Raw genomic sequence first — 14,220 nt, 5'->3', positions numbered from 1 at the left:
ACTGGCAGTAACATAGGTGCACTTTTTTTTTGCTGCATTTTGCTGTCTGTGCGTTTTTTTAGGGGTTAATTTTGTTGTTGTAATTTTTAAAAAACCCAAAGGCTCTTTTCAGAAACATTTAGTTAATTTAATTTAATTTTCAGAGCCATTAACCCCTAGCTTGCCAGTGATCGCTATATATCACTGGCAGTAGCAAAGGTGCACTTTTTTTTTTGCTGCATTTTGCTGTCTGTGCATTTTTTTAGGGGTTAATTTTGTTGTTGTAATTTTTTAAAAACCCAAAGGCTCTTTTCAGAAACATTTAGTTAATTTAATTTAATTTTCAGAGCCATTAACCCCTAGCTTGCCAGTGATCGCTATATATCACTGGCAGTAGCAAAGGTGCACTTTTTTTTTTGCTGCATTTTGCTGTCTGTGCATTTTTTTAGGGGTTAATTTTGTTGTTGTAATTTTTTAAAAACCCAAAGGCTCTTTTCAGAAACATTTAGTTAATTTAATTTAATTTTCAGAGCCATTAACCCCTAGCTTGCCAGTGATCGCTATATATCACTGGCAGTAGCAAAGGTGCACTTTTTTTTTGCTGCATTTTGCTGTCTGTGCATTTTTTTAGGGGTTAATTTTGTTGTTGTAATTTTTTAAAAACCCAAAGGCTCTTTTCAGAAACATTTAGTTAATTTAATTTAATTTTCAGAGCCATTAACCCCTAGCTTGCCAGTGATCGCTATATATCACTGGCAGTAGCAAAGGTGCACTTTTTTGCTAGTTAATTTAGTTAATTAATTTAGTTAATTTAATTTAATTTTCAGAGCCATTAACCTCTAGCTTGCCAGTGATCGCTATAAATCACTGGCAGTAGCATAGCTGTACTTTTTTGCTAGTTAATTTAGTTAATTAATTTAGTTAATTTAATTTTTTTTAGTAATTGTTTTCTGTGATACAAAAATGTCACAGAAAAGATATAGTGCTGAGGAGGCGTATGCCATCCTTGCGTCAGAGTCAGATGCCTCTATTTCTGACTCAGACCCCAATTTTGACCCTGCCATGTGCTCAGATACATCACTTGCAGTCTCAACTGATAGTGATGTATCTGTGGCTGCTAGCCCCCCTGCCAGCCCCCCTGCCAGCCCCCCTGCTAGCCCCCCTGCCAGAAGGAGGCGTGTTGCTGCCATTGCTGCTGAAGAGTGGGTAACGCCTCATCTCCAGAGGCCAGATATCCCACCCTTCACAGCAAATGCTGGCATAAATATAGATGTGGCAGGTTTTAGCCCCCAGCAGTTTCTGGAAGTGTTTCTGGGCGATGATATATTGGGGAACATTGTCGCCCAAACTAATTTATATGCCCATCAGTTCCGTGCTGCAAAGCCTGGAACATATTTGGCAAAGCAGCAATGGGCCCCCATCAATGTGCCAGAATTCAAAAAATTCTGGGCATTGACTATGCTGATGGGCATCATAAAGAAACCCTCCATTCGCTCCTACTGGAGTACTAGCCCCATCTGCTCTACCCCCATTTTCTCCCAGACTATGTCGAGGAAGAGGTATGAAATGATTCTGCATTTCATGCACTTCAGCGACAACAGCCTGTGCCCCCCTAGGGAGCATCCCCAATTTGACAGGCTGTATAAAATCCGCCCCCTGATAACCCACTTTTCTGCCAGGTTTGCAGAGGCTTATACACCTGGAAGGAATATATGCGTTGATGAATCCCTAATGAAGTATAAGGGAAGGCTGGGATTCAAGCAGTATATTCCTTCCAAACGCTCCAGATATGGGGTAAAGGTGTATAAGCTCTGTGACAGCGAGACTGGGTATACTCAGGCCTTCCGGGTGTATGAGGGAAAGGATAGCCACCTTGACCCTCCAGGTTGCCCAGAACATATGGGAACCACTGGCAAGATTGTCTGGGACCTGATATTACCCCTAATGAACAAAGGGTATCACTTGTACTTAGACAATTTTTATACAAGTGTCCTTTTGTTCAAGCTACTGTATTGCTTTGATACAGTAGCTTGCGGTACAATTAAAAAGAACCGCGCAGGTTTCCCAGGACAGCTTGTACGCACCCGGCTACGAAGGGGGGAGACCTCAGCTCTGCGCCAAGAGGAGCTGTTGGCACTGAAGTACAGAGACAAGAAGGATGTATACCTTCTTACCACCATCCACACAGAGAGGACGGTGGCGGTTTCTGTACGTGGCAGAGCTGAGATCATAAGGAAGCCAGTGTGCATCAAGTCTTATAACCGGCATATGGGTGGGGTTGATCTGGCTGATCAGCTGCTGCAGCCCTATCTAATTATGCGGAAGACAAGGGCCTGGTACAAAAAGGTTGCAATTTACCTAATGCAGATTGCAACCCACAACGCTTTTTTGTTGTTCAAAAAAGCAAACCCCAGAGTTAAAAAGACTTTTTTACAGTTTCAGCTCCAGATTATTACGGGGATTTTGTACCATGATGCACCTGCTCCCCGGGCGGTGATGGGAGAGAGCAGAGTTGGGGCTACCCATTTTATTTTTAAAATCCCCCCTAATGCCACAAAGCAGAAACCACAAAAAAAATGCAGAGTCTGTACCAAGAGGGGGAAGAGAAGGGACACCATATATTACTGTCCTGATTGCCCTGGACAGCCTGCACTCTGCATTGGGGACTACTTCAAGCGGTACCATACAATGGTCAATTTTTAAAAAAAATAAATACATTTGCTGTTACATATATATATATTTTTTTTGGTTATGTTTATAGTTAGATGTTTTTTTGTTTTTTTTACTTTTACTGTGCCAGATTTTTACATTTCACTACTCTATTTTTTTCTAAAATTGGGCCTGTTTTTTTTTTAACCAAAACCCCTGTCAAACCTATGCATGGGGGACATAGGTGTTCTCAGGGTGCCTTGCAGAAAACAACCTGAAGTATGTTTTTGTAATAACTTACAACAGTCTCTCCTAAATTATAGTCAAAAAGCAATGTGTCTGTAAAAATGAAAATTGAAAAATTACCACCATACACTTTCTCCAATTTTTTGGGCTAAAACGGTTGCTTCAAAGGCATCAAAGCACACCATATACAATACCTTGGGGTGTCAACATTTAAAAAAAATACACTTTGAATGCAATAAATAAAAGTGGGGTATGCGATAGGCCCCAAACTAAAGATAGGCCTATCAGAAGAAATACTCTCATTTTTAATAACTAAAATCACAAGTCATAAAATTGTAACATAACCTTCCCAAAATCCTGGCAAACCTATGCATGGGGGGCATAGGTGTACTCAGGGTGCCTTGCAGAAAACAACCTGAAGTATTATTTTGCAATAACTTACAACAATCTCTCCTAAATCATAGTCAAAAAGCAATGTGTCTGTAAAAATGAAAATTGAAAAATTACCACCATATACTTTCTCCAATTTTTTGGGCTAAAACGGTTGCTTCAAAGGCATCAAAGCACACCATATACAATACCTTGGGGTGTCAACATTTAAAAAATATACACTTTGAATGTAATAAATAAAAGTGGGGTATGTGATAGGCCCCAAACTAAAGATAGGCCTATCAGAAGAAATACTCTCATTTTTAATAACTAAAATCACAAGTCATAAAATTGTAACATAACCTTCCCAAAATCCTGGCAAACCTATGCATGGGGGGCATAGGTGTACTCAGGGTGCCTTGCAGAAAACAACCTGAAGTATTCTTTTGCAATAACTTACAACAATCTCTCCTAAATCATAGTCAAAAAGCAATGTGTCTGTAAAAATGAAAATTGAAAAATTACCACCATATACTTTCTCCAATTTTTTGGGCTAAAACGGTTGCTTCAAAGGCATCAAAGCACACCATATACAATACCTTGGGGTGTCAACATTTAAAAAATATACACTTTGAATGCAATAAATAAAAGTGGGGTATGTGATAGGCCCCAAACTAAAGATAGGCCTATCAGAAGAAATACTCTCATTTTTAATAACTAAAATCATGTAACATAACCTTCCCAAAATCCTGGCAAACCTATGCATGGGGGGCATAGGTGTACTCAGGGTGCCTTGCAGAAAACAACCTAAAGTATTCTTTTGCAATAACTTACAACAGTCTCTCCTAAATCATAGTAAAAAAGCAATGTGTCTGTAACAATGAAAATTGAAAAATTACCACCATATACTTTCTCCAATTTTTTGGGCTAAAACGGTTGCATCAAAGTCATCAAACCACTCCATGTATAATACCTTGGGGGGTCAACTTTTTAAATATAATCACATTTATGGAAAACAAATAAATTGGGGTATGTTAAAAGACCCCCAAAAAAAGACGATAGGCAAAGAAAATATGTTAAATGTGAAAAAAAATCACAAACACATGTCAGACATTTGGCATTGCACCGCCCAAACAAGCCACCAAACCTATGCATAGGTGGTATCACTGAACTCAGGAGATGTTGGTGACCACATATTGGTGTCTTCTTTGGTAGTAACACATAACAGGAGCTGTGAATCCATGTCTAAAGTACAATGTATGTGAAAAATAACACAAAGAAATGAATGCCCAATAGTTTGACAAAGACTAGTGGTTGAATTAGTGTATGGAAAGTGTTAAAACACCTGCATTTGAAATACCCTAGGATGTCTACTTTTCAAAAATATATGGTTTTATGGGGGTAAATTACATTGGCCGGCTTCAGAAATGTCTTAAATAGAACATGGGTGCATGGGATGTGAAAATGGGAAGTGTAAAAAATGGAATGCGCTTCCTAAAAATAAGGCCTTCTAGCCCCCAGAGAACCCAACACACCTATACATGGGTGGTATCACTGTACTCAGGAGATGTTGTTGAACACATATTGAGGTGTTTTTTGGCAGTAAACACATAACAGGAACTGAGAATCCATGCCTAAAGTACAATGTGTGTGAAAAATAACACAAAAAAATGACTACCCAAAAGTTTGACAAAGACTGGTGGTTAAATAAGTTCATGGAAAGTGTGAAAATACCAGCATTTCAAATACCCTAGGGTGTCTACTTCTCAAAAATATATGGTTTTATGGGGGTAAATTTCATTGACCGGCTTCAGAAATGTCCCAAATAGGACATGGGTGCATGATGACCGATGTGAAAATTCCAAGTTGAAAAACTGGAATGCGCTTCCTAAAAATAAGGCCTTCTAGCCCCCAGAGAACCCAACACACCTATACATGGGTGGTATCACTGTACTCAGGAGATGTTGTTGAACACATATTGAGGTGTTTTTTGGCAGTAAACACATAACAGGAACTGGGAATCCATGCCTAAAATACAATGTGTGTGAAAAATAACACAAAAAAATGACTACCCAAAAGTTTGACAAAGACTGGTGGTTAAATAAGTTCATGGAAAGTGTGAAAATACCAGCATTTCAAATACCCTAGGGGGTCTACTTCTCAAAAATATATGGTTTTATGGGGGTAAATTTCATTGACCGGCTTCAGAAATGTCCCAAATAGGACATGGGTGCATGATGACCGATGTGAAAATTCCAAGTTGAAAAACTGGAATGCGCTTCCTAAAAATAAGGCCTTCTAGCCCCCAGAGAACCCAACACACCTATACATGGGTGGTATCACTGTACTCAGGAGATGTTGTTGAACACATATTGAGGTGTTTTTTGGCAGTAACACATAACAGGAACTGAGAATCCATGCCTAAAGTACAATGTGTGTGAAAAATAACACAAAAAAATGACTACCCAAAAGTTTGACAAAGACTGGTGGTTGAATTAGTGCATGGAAAGTGTTAAAATACAAGCATTTGAAATACCCTAGGGTGTCTACTTTTCAAAAATATATGGTTTGATGGGGGTAAATTCCATTGACCAGCTTCAGAAATGTCCCAAATAGGACATGGGTGCATGATGACCGATGTGAAAATTCCAAGTTGAAAAACTGGAATGCGCTTCCTAAAATTAAGGCCTTTTAGCCCCCAGAGAACCCGACACACCTATACATGGGTGGTATCACTGTACTCAGGAGATGTTGTTGAACACATATTGAGGTTTTTTTTGGCAGTAACACATAACAGGAACTGAGAATCCATGCCTAAAATACAATGTGTGTGAAAAATAACACAAAATAATGACTACCCAAAAGTTTGACAAAGACTGGTGGTTGAATTAGTGCATGGAAAGTGTTAAAATACAAGCATTTGAAATACCCTAGGGTGTCTACTTTTCAAAAATATATGGTTTGATGGGGGTAAATTCCATTGACCAGCTTCAGAAATGTCCCAAATAGGACATGGGTGCATGATGACCGATGTGAAAATTCCAAGTTGAAAAACTGGAATGCGCTTCCTAAAATTAAGGCCTTTTAGCCCCCCAGAGAACCCGACACACCTATACATGGGTGGTATCACTGTACTCAGGAGATGTTGTTGAACACATATTGAGGTTTTTTTTGGCAGTAACACATAACAGGAACTGAGAATCCATGCCTAAAGTACAATGTGTGTGAAAAATAACACAAAATAATGACTACCCAAAAGTTTGACAAAGACTGGTGGTTGAATTAGTGCATGGAAAGTGTTAAAATACAAGCATTTGAAATACCCTAGGGTGTCTACTTTTCAAAAATATATGGTTTGATGGGGGTAAATTCCATTGACCAGCTTCAGAAATGTCCCAAATAGGACATGGGTGCATGATGACCGATGTGAAAATTCCAAGTTGAAAAACTGGAATGCGCTTCCTAAAATTAAGGCCTTTTAGCCCCCAGAGAACCCGACACACCTATACATGGGTGGTATCACTGTACTCAGGAGATGTTGTTGAACACATATTGAGGTTTTTTTTGGCAGTAACACATAACAGGAACTGAGAATCCATGCCTAAAGTACAATGTGTGTGAAAAATAACACAAAATAATGACTACCCAAAAGTTTGACAAAGACTGGTGGTTGAATTAGTGCATGGAAAGTGTTAAAATACAAGCATTTGAAATACCCTAGGGTGTCTACTTTTCAAAAATATATGGTTTGATGGGGGTAAATTCCATTGACCAGCTTCAGAAATGTCCCAAATAGGACATGGGTGCATGATGACCGATGTGAAAATTCCAAGTTGAAAAACTGGAATGCGCTTCCTAAAATTAAGGCCTTTTAGCCCCCAGAGAACCCGACACACCTATACATGGGTGGTATCACTGTACTCAGGAGATGTTGTTGAACACATATTGAGGTTTTTTTTGGTAGTAACACATAACAGGAACTGAGAATCCATGCCTAAAGTACAATGTGTGTGAAAAATAACACAAAATAATGACTACCCAAAAGTTTGACAAAGACTAGACTGGTGGTTGAATTAGTGCATGGAAAGTGTTAAAATACAAGCATTTGAAATACCCTAGGGTGTCTACTTTTCAAAAATATATGGTTTGATGGGGGTAAATTCCATTGACCAGCTTCAGAAATGTCCCAAATAGGACATGGGTGCATGATGACCGATGTGAAAATTCCAAGTTGAAAAACTGGAATGCGCTTCCTAAAAATAAGGCCTTCTAGCCCCCAGAGAACCCAACACACCTATACATAGGTGGTATCGCTGTACTCAGGAGATGTTGTTGAACACATATTGAGGTGCTTTTTGGCAGTAACACATAACAGGAACTGAGAATCCATGCCTAAAATACAATGTGTGTGAAAAATAACACAAAAAAAATGACTACCCAAAAGTTTGACAAAGACTGGTGGTTGAATTAGTGCATGGAAAGTGTTAAAATACCAGCATTTGAAATACCCTAGGGTGTCTACTTTTCAAAAATATATGGTTTGATGGGGGTAAATTCCATTGGCCAGCTTCAGAAATGTCCCAAATAGGACATGGGTGCATGATGACCGATGTGAAAATTCCAAGTTGAAAAACTGGAATGCGCTTCCTAAAATTAAGGCCTTTTAGCCCCCAGAGAACCCGACACACCTATACATGGGTGGTATCACTGTACTCAGGAGATGTTGTTGAACACATATTGAGGTTTTTTTTGGCAGTAACACATAACAGGAACTGAGAATCCATGCCTAAAGTACAATGTGTGTGAAAAATAACACAAAATAATGACTACCCAAAAGTTTGACAAAGACTGGTGGTTGAATTAGTGCATGGAAAGTGTTAAAATACAAGCATTTGAAATACCCTAGGGTGTCTACTTTTCAAAAATATATGGTTTGATGGGGGTAAATTCCATTGACCAGCTTCAGAAATGTCCCAAATAGGACATGGGTGCATGATGACCGATGTGAAAATTCCAAGTTGAAAAACTGGAATGCGCTCCCTAAAAATAAGAGCTTTTAGCCCCCCGAGAACCCGACACACCTATACATGGGTGGTATCACTGTACCCAGGAGATGCTGCTGAAGACATATGAGGGTGTTATTTGGCAGTAACCCTTAATATTATCAGTAAATGTATTCTTAAATTGCTATTTTGTCAAAAAATCAAATTATTTTTTTTTCCCCCCCAAACTTTGGCATAGATTGGTGGTAAAATGGTTGCATGAAAAAAGTCAAAATACCCCAAGTTTAATACCTTAGGTTGTCTTCTTTTAAAAAATATATACATTTGAAGGGTTATTCAGGGATTCATGACAGATATTGGTGTTACAATGTAACTATCGCCAATTTTGAAAAAACATGGTTTTGAAATAGCAAAGTGCTACTTGTACTTATTGCCCTATAACTTGCAAAAAAAGCAAAGAACATGTAAACATTGGGTATTTATAAACTCAGGACAAAATTTAGAAACTGTTTAGCATTGGTATTTTATGGTGGTTGTAGATGTGTAAGAGATTTTGGGGCTCAAAGTTAGAAAAAGTGCATTTTTTTTCATTTTTTCCTCATATTTTATATTTTTTTTTATAGTAAATTATAAGATATAATGAAAAAAATGGTATCTTTAGAAAGTCCATTTAATGGCGAGAAAAACAGTATATAATATGTGTGGGTACAGTAAATGAGTAAGAGGAAAATTACAGTTAAATACAAACATCGCAGAAATGCAAAAATAGCCTTGGTCCCAGATGGTCAACAAATTGAAAAGTGGTCTGGTCACTAAGGGGTTAAAGGTTTTACAGTTTCTAATTGAAACCGATATTTTAGAATGAAATGTTATATATTAATTTGAGGATTAATAAATGACCTTTCCCTTTTATCTTTATTTTTTTTTTTAGTAATATAGTTGGTAGTGGCATATTTATATATTCCGAAGTTTACTATCATGGATCCATTGATAAATGTTCTTATATCAATATTATAAGAAAGATTAGTTATATCCTTTTATTCAAAGAGAAAGGGTGATAGATCAATCTCAGACCTCTAGGGTATAGTGTGCCAAATCTATATATTAGTTCAGCTTCCTTAATGAGCAGTTTCTTCTCAATATCCCCCCCTCTCCAGCTCTCTTTGACCTTACATATACCCCAATATTTTAGCTCATTACTTCTCCCTTTATGTACATCCTGAAAATGCTTATATAAAGTTGTCTTATCTATTTTATTATCAATACAACATAAGTGCTCCCTAAATCTGTCTCTTAATACCCTTTTCGTTTCACCAATATATATTAAATGACATGTGCATTGTAGTGCATATATTATATTTTTATGTGTACATCTAATCAAATCTTTAATAGTGTGTTTCATTGGTGTGAGGAATCATTAAACTCTTCTTTTTGGTGCTGTGATGACATGCTTTGCATGTATAACATGGGTAAAAACCATTTACTTTATTACCTTTTAGATCTAAATCTTTTTGTCATTTTTTACTTTTATTTTGTCTAAAATCACTTGGTGCTAAGATGGATTTTAGATTTTGTGCTCTTCTAAATACAAATTTTGGTTTTGGGGATAGTAAATCTCCTAAAAGTGGGTCTGCTTTAAGTAAGTGCCAGTGTTTTCTCACTATCTTCTTCTCATCAGAAGAATTATATAATTGCTTATATGGTGACTGTCTTACTCCTCCCAGCACATTTGGACAAACACACTGTCTTTGGTTTACTCTAAGTTACTAAAAATATTGTGAGCTTTATCAGATATATGTATTCACAATCTAGTATAGGTAAATGGCATGCATTATTGTAATTATGGCTGTAATTACATCCTGCCTACAGGTTTCCACATGTTGCTGTTTTGGAGAAAGGAGTCAGCCTTTTACTTGAAAAGCAAATGAGCAATGGAGACTGGCCACAGGTAACTATTAATGCACAATCTCAAATTTTAAGGGGAGAAATGCATCTTTTGCTTATAAAGCATGGCACCATTTTCAAAACCACCTGCAGTGTTGTCATTTGCCTGTCCCAAACTCAACCCCAATCTTTTCTTTCACGATTTACATAGAGCATACAATTTTAGGCAACTTTCTAATTTACTCCTATTATCAATTTTTATTTGTTATCTTGCTATCGAATCTAATGTAGCCGCTAATCAGCAAGCGCTACCCAGGGGTCTGAAACAAAAATTGGCCGACTCATAAGCTTAGATTCCTGCTTTTTCAAATAAAAATGAAAGAAAAAATTTGGGTTTAGTATCCCTTTAATTTAGGTTCAAATTTTTTAACCATTTAATTCCATTCCATTTATTTACTTCTCTATAAATGAGGTATTTTGCAAGCAATAAGGCAACCTCTTTCTCTGTAACCCCCCTTTTCAAATGTGTGCATGTGTTGTAATTAGTGCCCCGGTTGATTGTGGTTTGTGTAGCATACAACAGCAGCACATGTGTTTTAGTGTATCAGTTCATTTCTGTTTATCTGTTTGTTCCTCAGGAGAATATTTCTGGTGTGTTTAACAAGAGCTGCGCAATCAGTTACACTGCATATCGGAATGTTTTTCCCATCTGGACATTGGGACGGTTTTCCCGACTGCATCCAAACAGCCCCCTCGCTAGAAAGACTCAAACATAATTGCTGTAGCAGAGCCTACCTACCTCATCCTAATTGTCACCAGTCTGATTATTTTTTTTCTCTGAAACATAATTTTAAAGATGTCAATATCAGAAATGTTTTTATGTCATTTTATATTCTTTTTTTTTATGATCACTATACAAATTCAAAGAATTTACTGTTTTGTGGCTGTTTATTTTCTACAGCAGTCAAGTTTTGTACCCTATTCACTTTGTTACTGGATCTGAATAAAGTGAACAGATTAAAGGCACATTATGATTATCCTGAAAAACTTAAACTCCTTGGATTTAGTATTTGAAAGATTTTAATGAATTTACATTTTAAGAAGTGATCAGTGTATATAGGTCAGAACACGATAGTTTATGCTCCTAAAACACAAAATATAGGTTGTTAATTTCTGAAAACAACCTTATTAAAATGTTGCGCGTTTTTTTAATCTAAATATACAGATCTATTACAACCGAGTAAGACAGTCTTTTTACACTTTTAAAGGGATAGTCTAGTCAAAAATAAACTTTCATGATTCAGATAGAGCATGTAATTTTAAGCAACTTACTAATTTACTCCTATTATAAAGTTTCTTCATTCTCTTGGTATCTTTATTTGAAAAGCAAAAATTGTAAGCTTAGAAGCCGGCCCATTTCTGGTTCAGCACCTGGGTAGCGCTTGCTGATTGGTGTCTAAATGTAGCCACCAATCAGCAAGAGCTACCCAGGTGCTGAACCAAAAATAGGCCGTCTCCTAAGCTAACATTCTTGCTTTTTCAAATAAAGATACCAAGAGAACAAACAAAATGTGATAATAGGAGTAAATTAGAAAGTTGCTTAAAATTGCATGCTCTATCTGAATCATGAACGTTTAATTTTGAATAGACTATCCTTTTAAGTAAATTCTGAGGGTAACTAAAACATTAACAAGTACGTTTATCATCAAAATGTAACTAGATTTTGTTTAATATTCAGCTGAAATCAGTAATGTTGTTAATGATCTGTAAATGTGCGTGCCTTCTATTTATACCTATCTTGAACCATTAAACAATATATCAGTTGTTATACTTGACCTAGATAAGATATGTGCACAGTCAAATTAGCGCCCGTGAGAGTGTAGTATATAGGCATGATCATCTTGAAGAAAGGTTTGCAGCAAATATGAAGGTTAAAAAATACTTATCTTGTAATGACCATTAAAGTCTGTGAAGATGTCTGATTTACTGCAGGAATAGAGAAAGTAGATCATCTTTAAATAACATTTCTTTTAAACATTATAGTGTATGGGTGGGTTCTGTTTTCTTTGACTTCTTCACATTTCAATGTCTATAATTATAGAAATGTGCGTGGTTGACTACAGCATTAATTTCTAGTGGGCTTCTGTTTACATAATGTCCAGTATAACATACAATACTTTAGAGCGCTTTCTGTATAAGAAATATTCAACAACACTGTTCTGCTCCTAGTTATTTTTGGAGTTTTAAGCAAATGTATTAATTCAATTATTGACTTTTTATGACAACTTTAAAACACTAATAGTTTCTGTTCAACTGTTCATGTACAATGTGATTCATACAACAATTACAGTTGTAAACAGAGCAAAATATAAATGGATATCATTTGTGCTTTTAGCTGCTTTGTTCCAATTCATGTCATGGAATACACTGTGATAGAATTTATTAACACATAATCCTGCATTATACTACATTTATACTCCAAGACCTGAAATTGGAAAATTGTCAAAATTAATCCTGAATAAAGTTTTCACTAAGTATTCTGTTTGATACTGTTTGCAGTAATACCTGTTTACCGATACTCTAGTAGCAGCTATACGCATTATGAAGGACTAAGTTAAAGGTTGACCTATCATATATAAAAATACACAGACTTCTGAATTGATTATATAATTAATTATATGCCTTCTGAATTAATTGTGTATACAAAAGCTAAAATAGCTAAAGAGCAGTTAGATTATGATTACTGGAATTACTTTAATTGCAGGTCTTGTATTCCATAGCACCACCATGCAGTATCTGATTACAGCCACACCAGACACATTGAACTACATTTACCATCCTGATGCACATATAAGTATAATTCTAAGGGGATAGGGCCTCTGGGCAACTACCCAAGGTTCTGTAATCCATTGATATCTATTAAAGAGAAGTGCTTCAAATATCCCCCACACTGAGCATATAGAATTGCCTAAATCCAATCTGAGCATATAGAATTGCCTAAATCCAATCCCATTAAAGTGTGCCGAATTCTGACAGACATGCTTAGAAAAAATATGATGTGCAGCAAACATCTCAAGACTAGGTGCCACAAAAGCTTGACCACTAGGAGAGGGGGGTGAACAAGTGATTATTGCATTGGTTATGCTCATAGTTTCTGATAATAAAGTCACTGGTTTGTTTTTACACTAGAGTTTTGTTGACATTACTAAGCAGCTTCTGACTCTTGTAGGCACTGCTGCACATGACGGCATACATTTCTTTGTAAGGTGACCACTCATTTGTAGTACAGTGTAATTTCCTTATGTTAGAATTGAAAGAGATGTATTAGAGTTCTGTACCTTCCTAGTTATCAAGGACCCTTTATATCAGTCAGTTGTAGTCAGTTCCTTTATGACAGCATTCAGAAAGGTACATTGAGCTGAACCCATCTTCTCCAAGAGCAGGAAGTTCTCTAGATAAGGTTAAGGGATTACTGGCACTTTAATATATTGTCTGACTATAGATGTGACTTAATAAGTGCTTATTCACCCATTCTTAAACACAAAACCCAATTTCTAAGTTGCTTGTTACAAACAATAGCAGCCAGACTCAGTAGGGGATGTTGTGTTGGTCCAAAGCATCAACATTGGTAATGATTATGAAGACTGTTATGAAAATGCCACAGCCTGCTACAGAAGGCAACAGATTTGATATTGGGGGGGGGGGGGGGAAATACACCTGCAACTATTATTAAAACATAAGGAACAAAAGAAGCACTATGCTGAACCAGTGGAAAGTGATGTAAACTAATAGAGGAAGAAATCACTTTCAAAAGAATTTTACAGTGTTCTAAGATCCTGGAGAGGAGGTACAATTTTTTATTTGTGACAGACAAATGGATTATTTCAGGGTTTCTGTTCCATGGCAGTTGTTTGGAAGTCTTAGAGGCCTATTTATCAAGCTGTCAACTAAGCTGCATTCGCCGGCACCAATACGCTCACCTAACATCGTTGCCGCGGACCTGAATACGATTTCCATATTTATCAAAAAAGCCAGCAAAAATCTGTGCACCAAGTACGGGGCAATGAGCAGTGGACTGTTGTTAACTAAC

At 36.8% G+C, this 14,220-nt stretch overlaps 1 protein-coding gene across 1 annotated transcript in view; it reads left to right on the top strand.

Moving 5' to 3' along the window:
• Positions 1 to 11,177, top strand: part of LOC128643613 (lanosterol synthase-like) — a 140,688-nt gene extending 129,511 nt beyond the window's left edge. Inside the window, exons 21-22 of the mRNA XM_053696455.1 lie at positions 10,116 to 10,194; positions 10,769 to 11,177. Coding sequence (XP_053552430.1) covers positions 10,116 to 10,194; positions 10,769 to 10,906 — 217 coding nt within the window. The 3' untranslated portion in view covers positions 10,907 to 11,177. The remainder of the gene's footprint in view (positions 1 to 10,115; positions 10,195 to 10,768) is intronic.
• Positions 11,178 to 14,220: the final 3,043 nt, after the last annotated feature.

Source organism: Bombina bombina, unplaced genomic scaffold, assembly GCF_027579735.1.
Source record: "Bombina bombina isolate aBomBom1 unplaced genomic scaffold, aBomBom1.pri scaffold_455, whole genome shotgun sequence".
Taxonomy (NCBI): domain Eukaryota; kingdom Metazoa; phylum Chordata; class Amphibia; order Anura; family Bombinatoridae; genus Bombina; species Bombina bombina.
Note: the sequence above shows the minus strand (reverse complement) of the source record. Positions and strands in the feature narration are given on the sequence as shown.